We start from the raw sequence: 15680 nt of genomic DNA on the forward strand, positions 1-15680 counted from the left end.
CTTCAACTGGTGGATGTTGGCCACAATGAGCAGTGGGGGGGTAACTGCAGAGATACTTTCACGTCTGCGAGGTCCGTTCAAACTGGACTGAAATCCATTAGAGAGCACCTGCAATTAACCATTTACTGACAGGCTGGGTGGTGCACATGAAGTGGTGACAGATCCCAGAGCTGTGTGCAGTGCAAGGCTGCTCACCTCACAAAGCCTTGTTTCACAGAACTGTGCACAGCACTGCAGCAGTTTTAAGTATTTAGCTCAACACTAAGCTCTCTTGGGATCTTCCTCTGCCTTCACTCGACTCAGTTCACTGTTAAAAAGATTTCACGGTATGCAGTCGCCCTCATGCTGAGTTACCTCAGTACTGGCAAACCAATACAACTCAAAATGACTTCACTTAACGTGGACGTTCACCTGGCAGTGCTTTAACTCAGCGAAGGGGATGCATTAAGGTCCTGTCTATGTAGAGCTGAAAGCTGGGGCTAATTTCCTGTGACAAGCAGACAAAACTCTCCCATTCCACAGCTGCTTCTGTTAATGTCTATCCCATTACCTGCTCGCTCATGCTGTTGATCCCATCCGGCCCCAGCAAGGATATGGCTTGCTTAACCAGATCCGTGCGGCCGCAGTTGAGCATCCGGAAACCCAGGTCTTGCTTGAACTTGGCCTCGGTGGCAACTGCATCCAGCTTCCGAGAGGCACAGAAACAGTCGTCGATCCTGCGGGGTGAGAAAGCAGCTCCCTCAGAGGACAACCAGAGGACAGACCTCCCCAGGAAAATAATACTGTGCCCTGCTTTTGAAGAATTTAGGTCATGCACGCATCCATTCTCCTTTGACCTGCATGTGCAAGGGAAACGCTGAATGAGAAATGATAATGCAAGCTAATGGGAGATTGCCCTTGGTCTATCTTTCATGGGACAAATTATAAATTTCAATAGAAATTGGGGGGAAAAAAGCACAGCTTTCACTTGATTTTGTTTCCCTGTTTAAGCAATGCACAATACATTCTTACCACAACTTTTGTCTCTGCATGGCAAGGTTATCCAGTTCCTCCGATCCCTGAAAACTTTCAATGAGTTCAGTAAGCTTTGAACTTACATCAAATGAACATATAATCATTGACAAGACACCAAAGAGAAAAAAATGTCACTCCAAACACCCTCAAGGATCTTACCAGCATAGTCTCAGTAACAGGGAAGCTTTTTTGGAGCACAAAGTACAAGTCACAGAATCACAGGCTGGCTGAGGTTGAGTGGAACCTCTGGAGGGCACCTGGTCCAAGCAGGGCCACATGTACATAAGACCACTGTGCAACTGAGGAGCAGGCAATCTTGTCAGGTAGTCACAGCAAAACACCACAAATCCTTTCTGGCTGTGTCTAACAGATGAGATGTCATTCTTGTAAGGTCTTATTCAAAAGATTTTCAAACTGTGAACTGATATTCAGTTTATATGAATGAAGGACTAGGAGTTATTTAGCCAAGATGTGAATCTACAGCTCCAGAGAGAGCCAGGCAATTCAAATATAACATTTATCCAAGCTGTTTTCATCTTGCTAAAAGACAGACTTGCTTTTCTTTCATGTTGAGGAGTGTCTGGGGCAGAGGGTGGAGTCCAAATCCACAGCACTTTTGGTGTGAACTTGGATAAAAGGACTGTTTGAAAAAACACCGCTTCAAATCTGCAAAAATGCTAGGTCAGAAAATGAGGGGCTACTTATGAAGGAAAAACAAAATAGAGATGAAAAGTGAAAAAGTCGAGCATACATCAAATATTTGTTTTCCTATTTCATATGTAAAAAACCCCAGCAAATCAAAAGGAAAATAGAAACAGCACATCACTATCATTTAAATTTCTTCTTCAAAGTGCTTTATCAGACCTTTATAAAATATATAACACTGCTTAATATTTAACAGCACTGTGCACAAATACATTTATATAGAAGCAGTGGCATGTAGCAATAGCTGATGCTCTTCCTCTTTCAACAGAGGAAGGAAAGTGAAATGCAAAATACAAAGTGTTTTGATCAAAGCTTCTACAGGTTTGAAACCAGCATCTGATCTCAGACTTGCTCTCTGCTGTGCTGGGCCACAACCAGTCTGGAGGACACCAGTTGTTTTGTTATGTTCATTCTACTGCTCGGTTTGGGTTTTGACTGATAAAAAAAGTTCATGTCCTAAGAATGCAAAAAAAGGTATGTTTAGAGTATCACCACTCAGGGATGACGTTCTATCACCACGGGATGCTGCAAAATTAATGCACAACACTCAGTCACAATAAACACACCTCAACAGCAATAACAGATTCTGCACCAGCAACATGCCCACAGCAGAGAGGAAGAAAGGAACACACAGCATGTTTCTCACTGAATTCAGTTTCTCACTGAATTTAAGTAAAAAGCAAAACCAGCACAGACATATGCAGGGCTGAGCTCACTGACACTGAGATCTGTGGGAGCAATCGAGGCTAAATGCATTCACACCACATGGCACATTTCTGACACAAGAGCTACAGCAACATTTGGTGCTTGTTACCCCCATAGCATGAGATGCTGGAGATCATCTGTGCCCTCCTTTATGGCATGGCAAAGATAAAGCATGCTCAGAAGTTAGGTGGTGGGGGTTTTGGTGCATGGAGGAGAGACCTCCCATCTGCAGAGGGCATTCCCAGGTGATTTTGGGCTGAAAACTAGGTGGTTCCTCAGCAAAGTGCCGCTATGGAAAGATCTAGACATCCTCTGCAGAGATGTCTGCTGCTATGAATCACTGCCTGTGTTAACTCACTGCTTCATCATTTGTACTGAGGTATGTAACATACACTGAATAAAATGGGTCAGACTCTGACAGAGCTCCAACTGATGTCAGCCCAGCTCAGTGCATGAAAGTGATAGTTGATCATTTCCTCCTCAAAAAAAAGCCAAACTTTGACCTGGGTTGCACACCCATAGAAATGAGGAAAAAAGAACAAGGACTTATCTCACCTAGCCTGTATGTGCTCCCCAGATCTCTACTCTGGCATGGGTTCAAAAATCATCAGGAACTCCTCCATGAACTGGCTCTGGTCTCCTGAGTCAGTTCACCTGCTTACTATAGTCAAGGAAGGAGAGCCATAAATTCCTGTTGATATTTAGTGTCAGCAAATCAGTACTCCTCAATCAGCTGGGGGGATAAGTGTCTTGGTCCAAGGGCTCCAGGCTGCTACAGCTGTAAAAACAGTGCAACAATAACGTGGATGCAGAGGAGTGCCTGCACAGCGGGTAGGACGCCAGGGCTGACAAGGTCTGAGCTAGACCAAGTTCCATAAAACAAGAAATCACAACTTAGTACCACTGCCAGTGGCCCACTGCCTTTTTTTATGCCCCAAGCAGTACCACTGTGAGTATTACCATATGTTGACTAAAAAACTGCATAGTGATCAAACTGGTGAGTTTATTATAACAGGAGCATGACACAAAGGAAAGAAGAGCATGAGGAGAGAAAGCAACATCTCGAAAAGCCAGAGAGATAAATGAGTTAAGGAAAAAGATATTTAACACGTACTGATAAAAAGCAGTGAAGAGACATCAAAAAATGATCAGGAACTACAATTACAAATAGAAAAGCACAGCATCACTTTTAACACTGGAGAAGGCCAGCTGGGAGGACTGCACGACAGACAGACCAAGCTGTCGCATTTCAAAATGAAAACTGGAAAATAATTAAAAAAAACCCCAAACCTATCAAAAATCAAACCTAAGTTAACACAGCACTGCATTTTCTCCCAAGTTCTCCTTCTTAGCATTCACTGCAAAATACTGATTCCAAAAAGAAGCAGAGGGTGTCTGCTCCATCTTACACTGTGTAAGGGGACACTGCTCCATCATGGACACCATCCAGAATCACAGACATTAAAGAATGCAAGATAAAAGAAGAGGAATCGAATATACTCCCAAGCTTGACTCACTCGAGACTCTTCCACTTTGGACTGAAGCAAACATACTGACAAGCTCTGAAGAGGTGGGAAAGGGATGGGAAAAAGCTTGAAATACAAGGTTGACAGGGAACAAGTAAAGTCAGCTAAATATACAGGGTCACTTTTTAGACTTGTGAAACTGTGCCTGCTCAGCAAGGGAACAGAGCATACGTGCATACAGAGCTGGAACCTTCCCCAGCTGCACTGTCAGCTTTTGCCAAAAACTCTTTGTGATCTTTCCAAGAGCACAGGAGGCTGACACCAGCCCAACAGCAGGATGTCCCCTCCAAAGCTACCATGGTTTGTTGCCAGAGTCTGCCAGCCATCAGCATTCACACAGGTCATCCTTTCCCCAAGACCTCACCCTGCAGAAAAGGTGCATTTTCACCAAAGGTGCTGGGAAGGCTGATGGGAGGAACAGAGGATCCTGGAGGGCCAATGCTCTTCTGCTCCTCTTCCAACTCGGGACAGTCTCAGGATGGCAAGACGTCCCCACACCAGATGCTGGCTGGGTCAGGCAAACTTTGAGGTCTCCCAGAGATGATACAGTGACAAAGGTAGGACTGACCAACATCCTCTGAGACTGATAACTCCTCTCTAAAGACACTGTGCATTCTAAACTTCCATATTTAGCAACCTGTGGGGCTGAGCAGGCTGCTTGGCACCACCACCATCATCACTGCATAATGCTCCCATTCCCAGAATGGAGAAATAATATGTTTGAATTAATAATACACATTTATCACAGGCTTGTGCTCAACAGCAAATTCACCCCTCCAACTCAGGGGTTCATTCAACCACAGAGCCTGTCAACTCCTTCCCTTCCCTAGTGTGAAGCAAGCCAACAATTACCTTTAAAAATAAAAGAAAAATTAGAAAGAAATGAAATAATTTCAATTTTATATTTGCAGTAAAATTGTGACCACACTTTTTAACTCACAATACAATTTTCTCTAACTTCTCTTTTAATTCCTGACAGATACTGCCTCTACAGCTGTTATCTTCAAGATCATTACAGTGTTGCCACTGCACATAATTAAATGGACTGTGGCTTCATATGGGGAGTGCCATGGTAACATTAATTATTTGCAAATGGTCACTGTCAAATACTGCATGGTGACCATGGCACTCCATCATAGTCTGAAGTACTCAAACCTCTGAAAGGTGTCAAACAAAATCTTCTTCATTTGTAATGGGTCCTAGCAGTACAGCAAATTGTTTTTCTTTTTCCAAACTCACATTACAAAAACATAACGCAGCACTTCTACAGCAGTGCTTTAAACACAAGGGATGTTGGTTTTTTTTCATTTTCACTCGACTGGCTAAGAGAGAGTCTGTGCAGATCTTTAATAAGTTACTCATGGGTGGAATACATTTGGGAAAATGGATGATTCAAAAGCAAAGTGTTTCCATCGTAACTGGTAGACGCAGCTGATTCAAAAGAAATGAAGTGCAGTGTGTGACGAGCAGCAGGACAAACGTTCCTCACAGCTCAAAGGAACAGATCACTGCACTGATGGCCAAGCATCAGAACCTTGCTTGTTCACCTGGGACTCAGTCACCAGCCCTTTCAACTGAAAAAATTATAATCTATTAATAAGGTCCATCTTTTTAGCTTTGTAGAATCTATCCAGTTTGTCCTAAAAATGAATGAGGTCTCGAGTCAGAAATTATAGCTCAGCTGGTTGGGAGCCTGGAAGGAGCAGTCTTTTAGGCAGCAATACAGATGCATTTGCAATGCTGAATTTCTTGGGGTCGTGGATCACCATTTTGATCTGGCCCACACAGCCCATAGCACAAAAGGGTCTTGGTCCTTGCCTGGGGCTCTTCAGTAAGACTACACACAAAACCAGCAAGAGTGGAAGCAGCAGACAATTTGATTTAAATTTGTGAGCACTCTTTTTTCCAGCATGGTGCTTTACAAAGGAGTATAATGCTGATATTAATAGAACTGCAATATAAATACTATATTGAGACAATTATTTGCATTTTCAGTTTTGGAGAGAGGAAAATGTAGGCACAAACATGTTGATCAAAGTGATGAAGAGCACTATTTTATATTGCAGAAATAGAATTCTCCGTTTACTTGAATCATGAGCTAAATTAAGACAAGAAAAAAATACTCCAAATGTTTATTATCCAACCTCTTATTCTTGCCAAAGGTCTGAGAAGAAATTGGTTACAAATACTGGAAAATACATTTAAAAAGTGATGTGACTATCAAATCAAGACCCAAATCTGTATTTCAAAACACTCTTAATACTCCAGTTCCGTGTATATAGGTCAGGAACTATGTTCAAAATTAAATCTGAGCTCAGATTTTGATCAAGGTCACAGTGCTATAGGAAAGTTCTGGTACAGACCCATCTTTCATATAAATAGATAGCACAAGTCTTCACTAATGAGTGGGAAATGGTGTGTTATCTGTATCCTGACTATTGTATTCAGGAATATAATACAGGGACATGTAATATATTCAGGAACGCAATAAAACTGACAGAGCATATGAGACAGCAATAATGATATTACTTGCAATGGGAAAAAGAAGGCTGGATCCTAAAGCCCCTGAAAATGTAAGTGTATTCCCCCCTAAAAGTGAAGGAGAACGTGAGGCCAAGGTCCTTCCCTTTAATAATTTTTTTATTACTGCTGTCTTCAAACAGACATTTGGCAGGACAGGTTGAGATTCACCTCAGAAACCCATGCTCCAAGTAATAAAATCTCCTTCATCTGCTGGCACCATATGTCCCAAGGGACTGCTGGTTTTTGTCAAGTAGCTTGTTTGCTACTGCTCACGTTTTTGTATCTAATTACAGCAATAGCCATGGCTGGTGTTAAAAGATTAGTGAAAATCTGTGGGAAAAACAAGGACATTCAAGAAGCTAGGCAAACACCAACCATTCCTACTTGAAGGCGGCTATGTCTAATTAAAGAGCAGAATTTCTTGGCAATTTTATACTCTCTCTCTTTCTCCAGAAACTCAGCCCCTTTACTCAACAGATTTTAAGGGAGAAGGAAGAGCAGTGGAAATATTTTTTTTCTGTTTTCTAATCTCTATTTATTAAAGTCCATTTATATTTCCATGCTCTAGTACAAGCACAGCATTTCCATAAATAAAACATTAAATGCAACTCTTCTGCTTTCACTTTGAAGTTAGAATTGAACACATGTGATATTGTAGTGGGATGACACAGCAAATGGTATAGACTGCTCTGAAATAACAAAGTAACAAATCTTCCCTTTACATCACTGTATTTCCCCCTTTCCATAGTTTTAAGAAAGCTCTCTTGAATGAGCCAAGGATGTTCAAATAATATTTACTTTTGAGAATGATAATCCAATTTCTTAGAGAGCCTTCATTAAGAGGGATGGTCCCAGACAGCAAAGCAGACTTAGGTATTCCCAGGACAAGGCTAATTGGAAATCAGGACTGATTTGCAATTAAAGACAGATTTTCCAAGACACTCAGACCCTGCGTTTGCCCAGAGATCTTTCTGGACCACAGCTGCAAATGCAACTCAGAGTGCTGGGTGAGCCTGTGAAGGGCAGCGGCTGAGGGAGCACATGGGGCACAGAAACCTGGTCCTGTGCTGCAGCAAGGCTTGGGTACCACTACACCTTCAACCTGAGCTTAGCACAACCTGCAAATACTCACATACTTCTGTGTCCATGCTGACCTTTAAATAGTGTATTTTTCCTTGCAAAGTGTTTATTCCTGATGCATTTATGGAGAAGAGCCAAAGATTCCCTCAGCACACACTTTGCTCAGCTGAATGAGCCCCTTTCTTCATGTGTGTCTCCATGAGAACATTCTGTTAAAAAACCAAATCACCTCAGCCCATTTCTTTCTACCTGGTCCAAAGGGAATATTTTTTTGACCAGGACACAGGATTTATGCTTCCACATCACTTCCTACCACTTTCACATGGCACCAATACTTTTCTGTTTCTACTGGAAATACCTCACCCAATTCAGACTCAAAATGCATTTGCTTTTTTCATGACTGAGGAAAAATCCACTTTTGTGGTTTACAATCATTCGGAGATTAAATACTGCTCTACAGACTTTACCACCACCCTTCCAAAACTCTGTTCACAACACAATATATATTAGGATGCATATATAGTGTATATGTTACATATACACTGCAGTTTGTATATTTTTATTTAAAAAACAACTCCCAGATGATTGGGAGAATTTGTGGAGAACTGCATTTCCATTTGTGGAAAACTGCATTCATCCCATTTATTCCATCCCATCCCTCAAGGTCATCCACTTTTTCCTGGATGATTTCCCTAACTTCCTCTGTCAAGACAATGCCTCTCAGCATCATGGCATCAGCAAATTTTAACTTCATGAGCACACTGCTACGATTTGTGCCAAAACCCTTTCTGAAAATTAAAAAATACCAGTTTTTAAAAATGAGAGCTGAAGGTCCCTGCTTGCAACCCCATCTCAGCCAACCCAGCCCTTGTCACCTCACCCAAAGCCAGCCCCTGCTCACTTTCCAATTTCCTTACTAACCCCCATCTTCTTGTCTGAATAGATCCCTGCATGGACTGTATCAAATCTTCACTCAAGTCCAAAGAGATGAAATTCTACTGAATTTCCTTGGGGTAGAAAATCAGTTATCTTATCAAAAAAGTTATTAGATTAGCCTGGCAAGATCTATCTTTAGAAAATCTGTGTCACATTTTATCCCATTTTTCCCTCAACAACATGTCTTTAATCAGTCTTTGCTTGAAAAAACATTCAGAGGCCTTGCACTAACAGCCTGGAATTTTCCTTGGATCATTTCTCATCCTTTTCAAATGTTGGGCATTACTATTATTAATCCTTAGAGTTATGGCATCACTCCAGGCTTTGTTAAAAATATTTCCCTCTGACCCCCTGGTTTTGTGAGGCAGCTTTTTCTCATCGCTGGAATAGAGGTTATTTGGTCATCCTGATTTGAGTGCATTAAGCTGCATAATTTTCTCTTCTTTTATTACTGTTTTTCCATTTTCATAACCTTGTTGCTATTATTTGTTTCTCCTCTTTGAACAGGATTTCCCCCCGCCCAAACCAGAGGCAAAGTATTCATTAAAGTTCTTGGGTGATGGCATCTGTTGGCACTGATGCACATCTCTCAGTGATGTTCCAGCATCTTTACATCCTCCGGGATTGCCACGATATATTGCCACCAGAAATGAAGCCCCTGACCCTGATAAAAGGCACAGCAGCCTTACAGCTGAGCAACACAGGATGTTCCTCCCTTTCTCTGTTCCTCTGCCATCAGCCTCCAGCTCCCAGATGCAATCATGCACCAGTGATCCTCCCCACCACATGCCTAACACACTGGGGTTTGTTTCAAATGAACATCCCACAGAATGGAGGAAGGAAACATGTGCAAAGAGCTTCTTCTGTTTAGCTGGAGCAAGAAGAAAGGCACCCCTTGCAAATGTGATGATGAGGAGAAGTCAACATCTGTTTGCAGCCAGATAGTGCCTGTGCAGGCTGAGCAGCGATGCTACCTTATTACAGTAGAAAGACAGGTTAACACAGTTTTTAACATCAGGCCCCTTTCAGACAACAAATTACCCTCATGCCTTCATTAATAAAAGCTCTAGAATAGGTAGCAGAGTACTCTGCTACCTGAGAGAGCCACCTCGACTGACTACATCCAGCTGCCTCAGGTGGGTATATGTGAGGCTTTATTTAAGTGTGCTGTCACACTTAAATATGACAATATCCTGGACACTACTCGGGTTTCTGTCTCAGTGAGCTGTTATACATCCACCACTCAACCCGTCTGTGAAACCCATCTCCTTGCAAAAGGTGGAAACAACTGGTCTGTCTAAAGCTTTCACTCCTGGGGGAAGGTGAATGCCTACATCCCTGCTCATCTCCCAAAGCTGATGAGAGGGAAGAAACTTTCTGGCACATCTGCTGCTGTAAAATGAAAAGAGATCAGGAAAGAGACAAGCAGCTCCTGACTAATTTCAGCTTCCCTCATTCCTCTACACAGAGCAAGAGCAGCTCCTCTTTCAGAAGAGGAAAACATTGCAAGAAATTAAAGTGGTGGGTTTTTTTAAAAGGCTCAGAAAAAGGGCAAAAGAGAGGAATGAAAGGCAGGAAGAAAGCAGAGATGATTTACAAAGCCACAGAATGGGAACCTCACTGCTGGAGTATGTGATTGTGCTGGGAAGTGTCACATGAACTTGCAGGGAGACCTCCATGTTGTAGTTCAGATAAGAAGCTGAACATTTGCGTTTCATCCGAACTGTTCCTGAACTTCACAGCCTTTGAGATCCTGCCAATCTCTCTCTCTCTCCCCCATATGCATGTTTTTCCAGTGTGGAAGCTGATTTTGCTTTATGCACTTGAAATGACAGGTTGTGAACCAACACCGTGGAACAATGCAGCATCACCTGGGACCATGGGAACTTTTGGGTTCAGCTCTCTGTGCTTTAGGGACTAAAAAAGACTGCTAACAAAAGCCTAGAAATTGAACCATTTTCAAGGTTCTACTTAATAAACCTTTCCCATAGAAGTCACAGAATTTATCAAGCTAACTGCATTTAAAATCCTCTGGCTTCCATCCATCATGCAGCTTACTTGAAACGCCATTCCCCTGCAAAGTTACTTTATTTCCAGCCCCAGTGCTAAAAATTATGGAATTGATGCTCCTTGAGGAGTTAAGAATTGGAAAGGACCCCTCCCTAATGGGGAGGAGTGAGGGGTTGGTGTTTGGCTTATGAAAATCAGGAGTGCTGAGGGTCTGCTGAATACAAATAAAAAATTACAGGCTGCAAAGTTCCAAATTAACATCCTGGTGACTCACATTGCTCTTCAGAAAAGCTCAGTCTTCCCTTTGATCTCAGCATTACAGGCAGCCAGGGTCTTATTTGCAGCTACGCAAAGAACCTGCTGCACTACACCAGCAGTAGGCACAGACCTCAAAATAAAACCCAAGGTACACGAACACTCATCTGCCAGCACAGCAGAGAGATTGTCATTCTGGGACATCAGTGGATGAATCCAGCCCCTGCAGTCAAATACAGGCACACTGCAAAGGCTGGTCTCTCTAAAATCTAGAATTTGTCTCAGGAATAGTTTTCAGTTTCATTGGATTAATCTCAGGCCATGCTCTTCAGGCTCAATCCCACTTTTAAGACAAGCAAGACAACAAATAACTTGTATTTTTTATGAAATGAATTATTGATGGCAACTTTAAACTAAGTGCTGATTTGTTCCCCATAATTAATACATTCTTCTGCAGTACAATACAACTCTTCACAACTTCAAATTATTCTGAAACTTCCTAATAAAAACCAAAATTTTGTAACAGTTAATGAGATTTTTTTATATCTATGTATATACATACACACACACGCACTGTCAAAACAGAATTTTGGGTTATACATTGTGAGGTTTTTTAATCCACAGGTATTTTACTGTAGCTACCTTAATTTTTAAGACAGAGCATATAGAATAGAAACATTACTGCCTTATTTGCAATCCTACCTAAATACTTGGAGAAGTATTAAATTAATTGTACCTTTCCAGAACCAAGTACCAGGTCTTCCGACTGCGTGTAGAACCTGTATCTGTAAGTCCTGGCATTTCAGTAGGGACACAGAAATATCTGCAGCACTTCTGGAAATGAGGGCCATGGTGGGCACATCAAAGGGAAGCAATTACAGCCAAGGTTTGAAATCTGAAATGCTCATGATTTGGCTTTTGAAATTCCATATGTTTTTCCAATTAAATATTAAATAGCTGTGGCTATAAAAAGCCCATGTAGATCTAGAAGAGAAGTATTATACTCTCTGGTGAAAGAGCACGCCAAGGCCAGAGTCAACAGAAGGCAGCTGCTCCCATGCAGGTCACAGCTAATCATGTAAAGCAGTCCTCTGCTTTCTGTGATGCAGGAAGGAATGCATCCACTGCTGTATCAAGAGGCAGACTGCTGGAAATTAGGGGTTTGTTACATATTTTTAAGCAATAGCAGTGAATCATTTTTGCTTTGGCAGATTCAGAACCCCTTTTCATACAAACATCAAAAACCAAGCATATTCTTGACTCCAGAACAGTCCTAGAACGTACTTTTATCCAAGTACATAATAATAAGGCAAAACAGACACTAAAAACATATCCTGGCAATAAATACTTTAAGACTTCATTAGAAAACCAAAAGGTCACATCTGATACACGAAAAAGTCAAATTATCTAGGCTGACATTTACAAGTAATTTGAGTTGACATTAGCATAAAAAATACAATTTTACTCTAAGAAGTAGTCTTACCTCTAAGTTTAAATGTGCCCTTAAGCATTAATGCTGAAAATAAAGCCCTGAAAAATATCTGCAGCCCTTCCAATTACATTTCGGTATTTCACAGCAAAGCAGCGTGAATCAGACAATTACCAGGTTTCAGCCCCTCATTAGCAAGCAGAACCTAATAGGAAGAGGGGAAAAAAAAGCCCCACCACCATGTAAGCTCTGATGAGCAGATATGGGGCTCTGATCGAGCTATGAGATAGTCAGGCACCCATTACCATGCAACCAGCTTATCCACGGATGTGAGCAAACACCAGGAGCTGATTTTGCAACACACACAGCGAGAGCCAGAGCATCTCTGCGCCTCCCAGGCAACAACGGAGCCCTGTGCCCGCCCGCCCGCCGTTCCCCATGAAGAGAGCCGCATCCCGCGCAGAGCAGCCGATCCGCATCCCGGGGACTTACTTCAACTGCCGGGGCTCGCAGTCAACTCCGGGCAGCAGGAGCCGGGCCGCCTGCCGCACGTCATCGCTGTCCACCGAGAAACTGCGCCGGTGCCCCGCGTGAGCCACCGCCACCCGAATCCACTCCATCAGCGGAGGCAGCACGATGAACGGCCTGGGGAGCACACAAACATCAGTGCCAAGGCACGCGGGCAGCATCACAACAACAGGTAGAGGAGCAGAGAGCAGGGGGTGAGGGTGTGTGCATGTATGTGTGAGGATATAAATAGGTACAGAGAGAAGGGAGCAAGAATAAAGACAGACTGAGAGAGCAAACCAGCTCAGCAATTTTCAAACAGGTCTAAATCAAGATGTCTAATCCTGTCTCCAGAGCAGCACTATTTGGAGAGTGAGATTTATGAGCCATGCTCATCCATGGGGCACTGTGAGGTTAGGGCACCTGACTGGCAAGTCCTTCTCCCATCCTTCACATAGTGTAATCCCAAAAAGAGGACAGGAGCCTGGCACAGGACCAGGTCCTGCTCTGACGTGCTGGCCTGGGCTCTCTTTGCAATAGGGACAGGAGATCAGACCTGGGCAGAGAGAGGGGGTGCCCCAACACTGAGATGCCAAGGATAGACAGGGAATGCCCTAGAAAGTCTCCAGCATCTCCTGCCGATGCAATGGGCACCCTGTGCTCAGTGCTGAAAGTGGAGGGTTTTGCAGCCAGTGTGAAGGTTAGCTGTGAGCGAGGTCAGAAATCAGCATCCAGACTGCCTGGTCCCACTTTTAGCACTATCAAACTGCCACACCTTCAGGTACCAGCTGTTCTGCCAAAGAACAAACAAAAGTGCCCCCAAAGTGAATGCTGGGATTCTGGGCCACACTCTCACAAAGTCTGGGCATTATCAGAGACATGGTCCTTCCCTCCACAACACCTGGACAGCCCCATGTGCCAGCAAGAGCTGCCCAAGCTGGAGATGAAGCATGCAGCACAACAGTTCGCTCCATCTATACTAAGAATTATTTGGGAACAAAGAGAAAGATGCCAAACCACATGTAAAAACCATAGCTTCAAGTTGTGTTTCAGAGGAAAATTAATAAAATAACTGCAGCTGAACACCTTGAAGGTCACTGCAAATCTCTTGCTTGCCTTTCCTTCTGCGGTCCCTTTTCATGGAGGAAGGGGAAAAAAAAAAGCCTGCATTAGCTACAGAGTAGGCAAATATTTTACATTTTAAATGTATAACTTTACCTCAAAAAGTTATACCCTGAGAAAAATTATTTAAGAAGATGTTGACTCTGGAATATCCTTTCCCTATTTATAGCTCTCTATGCATTTATTTCCCTTTTTGAGGACTTGGCTTTACATAGCTCTGATATTAATATTCTTGAGGGGGATGAGATACTTCAGAAGTGCCAAAGGACAGAGAAGCCCTGAGGCCACTGACTCTCCCTAGGACGCTGGGTTCCCAAATCTCACAGGCATGTAAATGAACAACCTCTTTTTGAAATATGACATATTTGGCTGAGTTGCCACTTCTATAGTTTTTCTATTCCAACACATCACCATCACCTCAAGACTGGGTTGCATTTGTTTCCAAGGCCTTTGCTCTCCCCAGGCCTGCCACGGCCACTTAAGGAGGCAGATAAGGACAGAAGATCACCTCCCACAGCTCACACAGAACAACTTCCTAACCCAGCTCATTTGTCATGAGAGTGGTGGGAGCCAGAGGAGGAAAAGAGGCAAAGCAGGGGTGTATTTGTTCCTGGAAGGTGACTGCTTCCCAGGTCATCTTCAGAGCAGAAGAGACCCTCTTTTGAGGCATGAAATACCTGGGAACAAGTGATCAGTGGGAGTTTTTTCATCACTTGCTGAGCAGACAGTAGAAGGGGGGATGCAAATCACACTGCGAAACTGCATGTAGTTACAGATATAACTTGGTTCTAGGAGTACAATTAAAGGAAAACTCAATTCAATGTTATATTTTGCATGAGTGAACATAGTTTGGATCAGAGAAATGTAGAGAGGCTGGTACAGCACCTTCCTGTAACATCTGCTGGGCACAGAGAAAAACAGAGGGCTGTGGCTGAACAGGGGGTTCAGAGGTTCACACTTCTTCCTCCTCTTGTGCAGGACAGAAACTCACCCAGCACAAAATCTGCCCCACCACAGTAAGGAATTGAGCAAATAAACGTATTTACAGGAACTCAGATAAGTGCACTATAAAATTGCCTTTTTTTTTTCCCTGTTCCAGTCTTGCAAATTTCAACAGAGAAACAGAAATGAGCAGGGCTACTTGGTGCAATAAATCCCAAGAGGAAAGGGAATCAGTGTTCTGCAGAAATGGGGAAATTTTCTATAAAGTCCAATTTCAATCCCTAGATGAGGATATGGAGTTTGCTCACAACATATTACATTCCTTTTTCCAAGGGAAAGAAAAATCATCACTGCATATCTCAGCATGTCAGGAAATTTGTATTTTGAGAAGAGAACCAAATATGGCTGAGTGCAATAGGTTAAAAATACCCTTCAAGAATCTGGGCACCATGTGAAGGGCTGGGTTTTTTCTTTTAAATATTGCTTGTGTGCCGAAGAGGAAAGAGGAACACAGAGTTATAAGGGTGTGATAATCCACAAGACAATGTGACATCAGCAAGAAATATTTCACTTTTCAACAGCACTGTGTGAAAATGGGTTAGCCAAATGCATCACATCACTGGCATATACACTGATTTATCTGAGGTACAAAGGCAGGTACCAACTGGGAGAATTCAGTAATTTTGTATTCCAGAGCAGACACAGAGCACATAAGTTACCTAGTTACATGCTTTGGAAGCATGGGTCTTAATTAACTGATCTAACCATGGTGCTCAGCTTGATTCTGCCTGAAAGATATGGGAAATCAGGAGCAGCTCAGCTGCTGCATAAGCACCTTACCTGGGCTGCAGATGAGTGAATACTCTGACCTCCTCCTCCAGCCCTTCTCTGTACCTGTGCTTAACTTTAAACGAATGCTTCCATTC

The 15680-nt window shown here is 42.8% G+C and overlaps 1 protein-coding gene and 1 long non-coding RNA gene across 6 annotated transcripts in view; one reads left to right on the plus strand and one right to left on the minus strand.

The window, feature by feature from the left end:
- The window catches only part of ABTB3 (ankyrin repeat and BTB domain containing 3), a 164477-nt gene that overhangs the window by 35595 nt on the left and 113202 nt on the right, over positions 1 to 15680 (minus strand). For all 5 annotated transcript variants that reach the window (XM_030263130.4, XM_030263131.4, XM_030263128.4 and 2 more), the window contains exons 4-5: positions 12676 to 12828; positions 551 to 716 (exon numbers count right to left, since the gene is read on the minus strand). In XM_030263130.4, coding sequence (XP_030118990.4) covers positions 551 to 716; positions 12676 to 12828 — 319 coding nt within the window. The remainder of the gene's footprint in view (positions 1 to 550; positions 717 to 12675; positions 12829 to 15680) is intronic.
- LOC140682221 (uncharacterized) lies at positions 12756 to 13777 on the plus strand. The gene is made up of 2 exons (XR_012053559.1): positions 12756 to 12883; positions 13472 to 13777. It is a non-coding gene; the product is annotated as an uncharacterized lncRNA (long non-coding RNA).

This window comes from Taeniopygia guttata, chromosome 1A, assembly GCF_048771995.1.
Source record: "Taeniopygia guttata chromosome 1A, bTaeGut7.mat, whole genome shotgun sequence".
NCBI lineage: Eukaryota > Metazoa > Chordata > Aves > Passeriformes > Estrildidae > Taeniopygia > Taeniopygia guttata.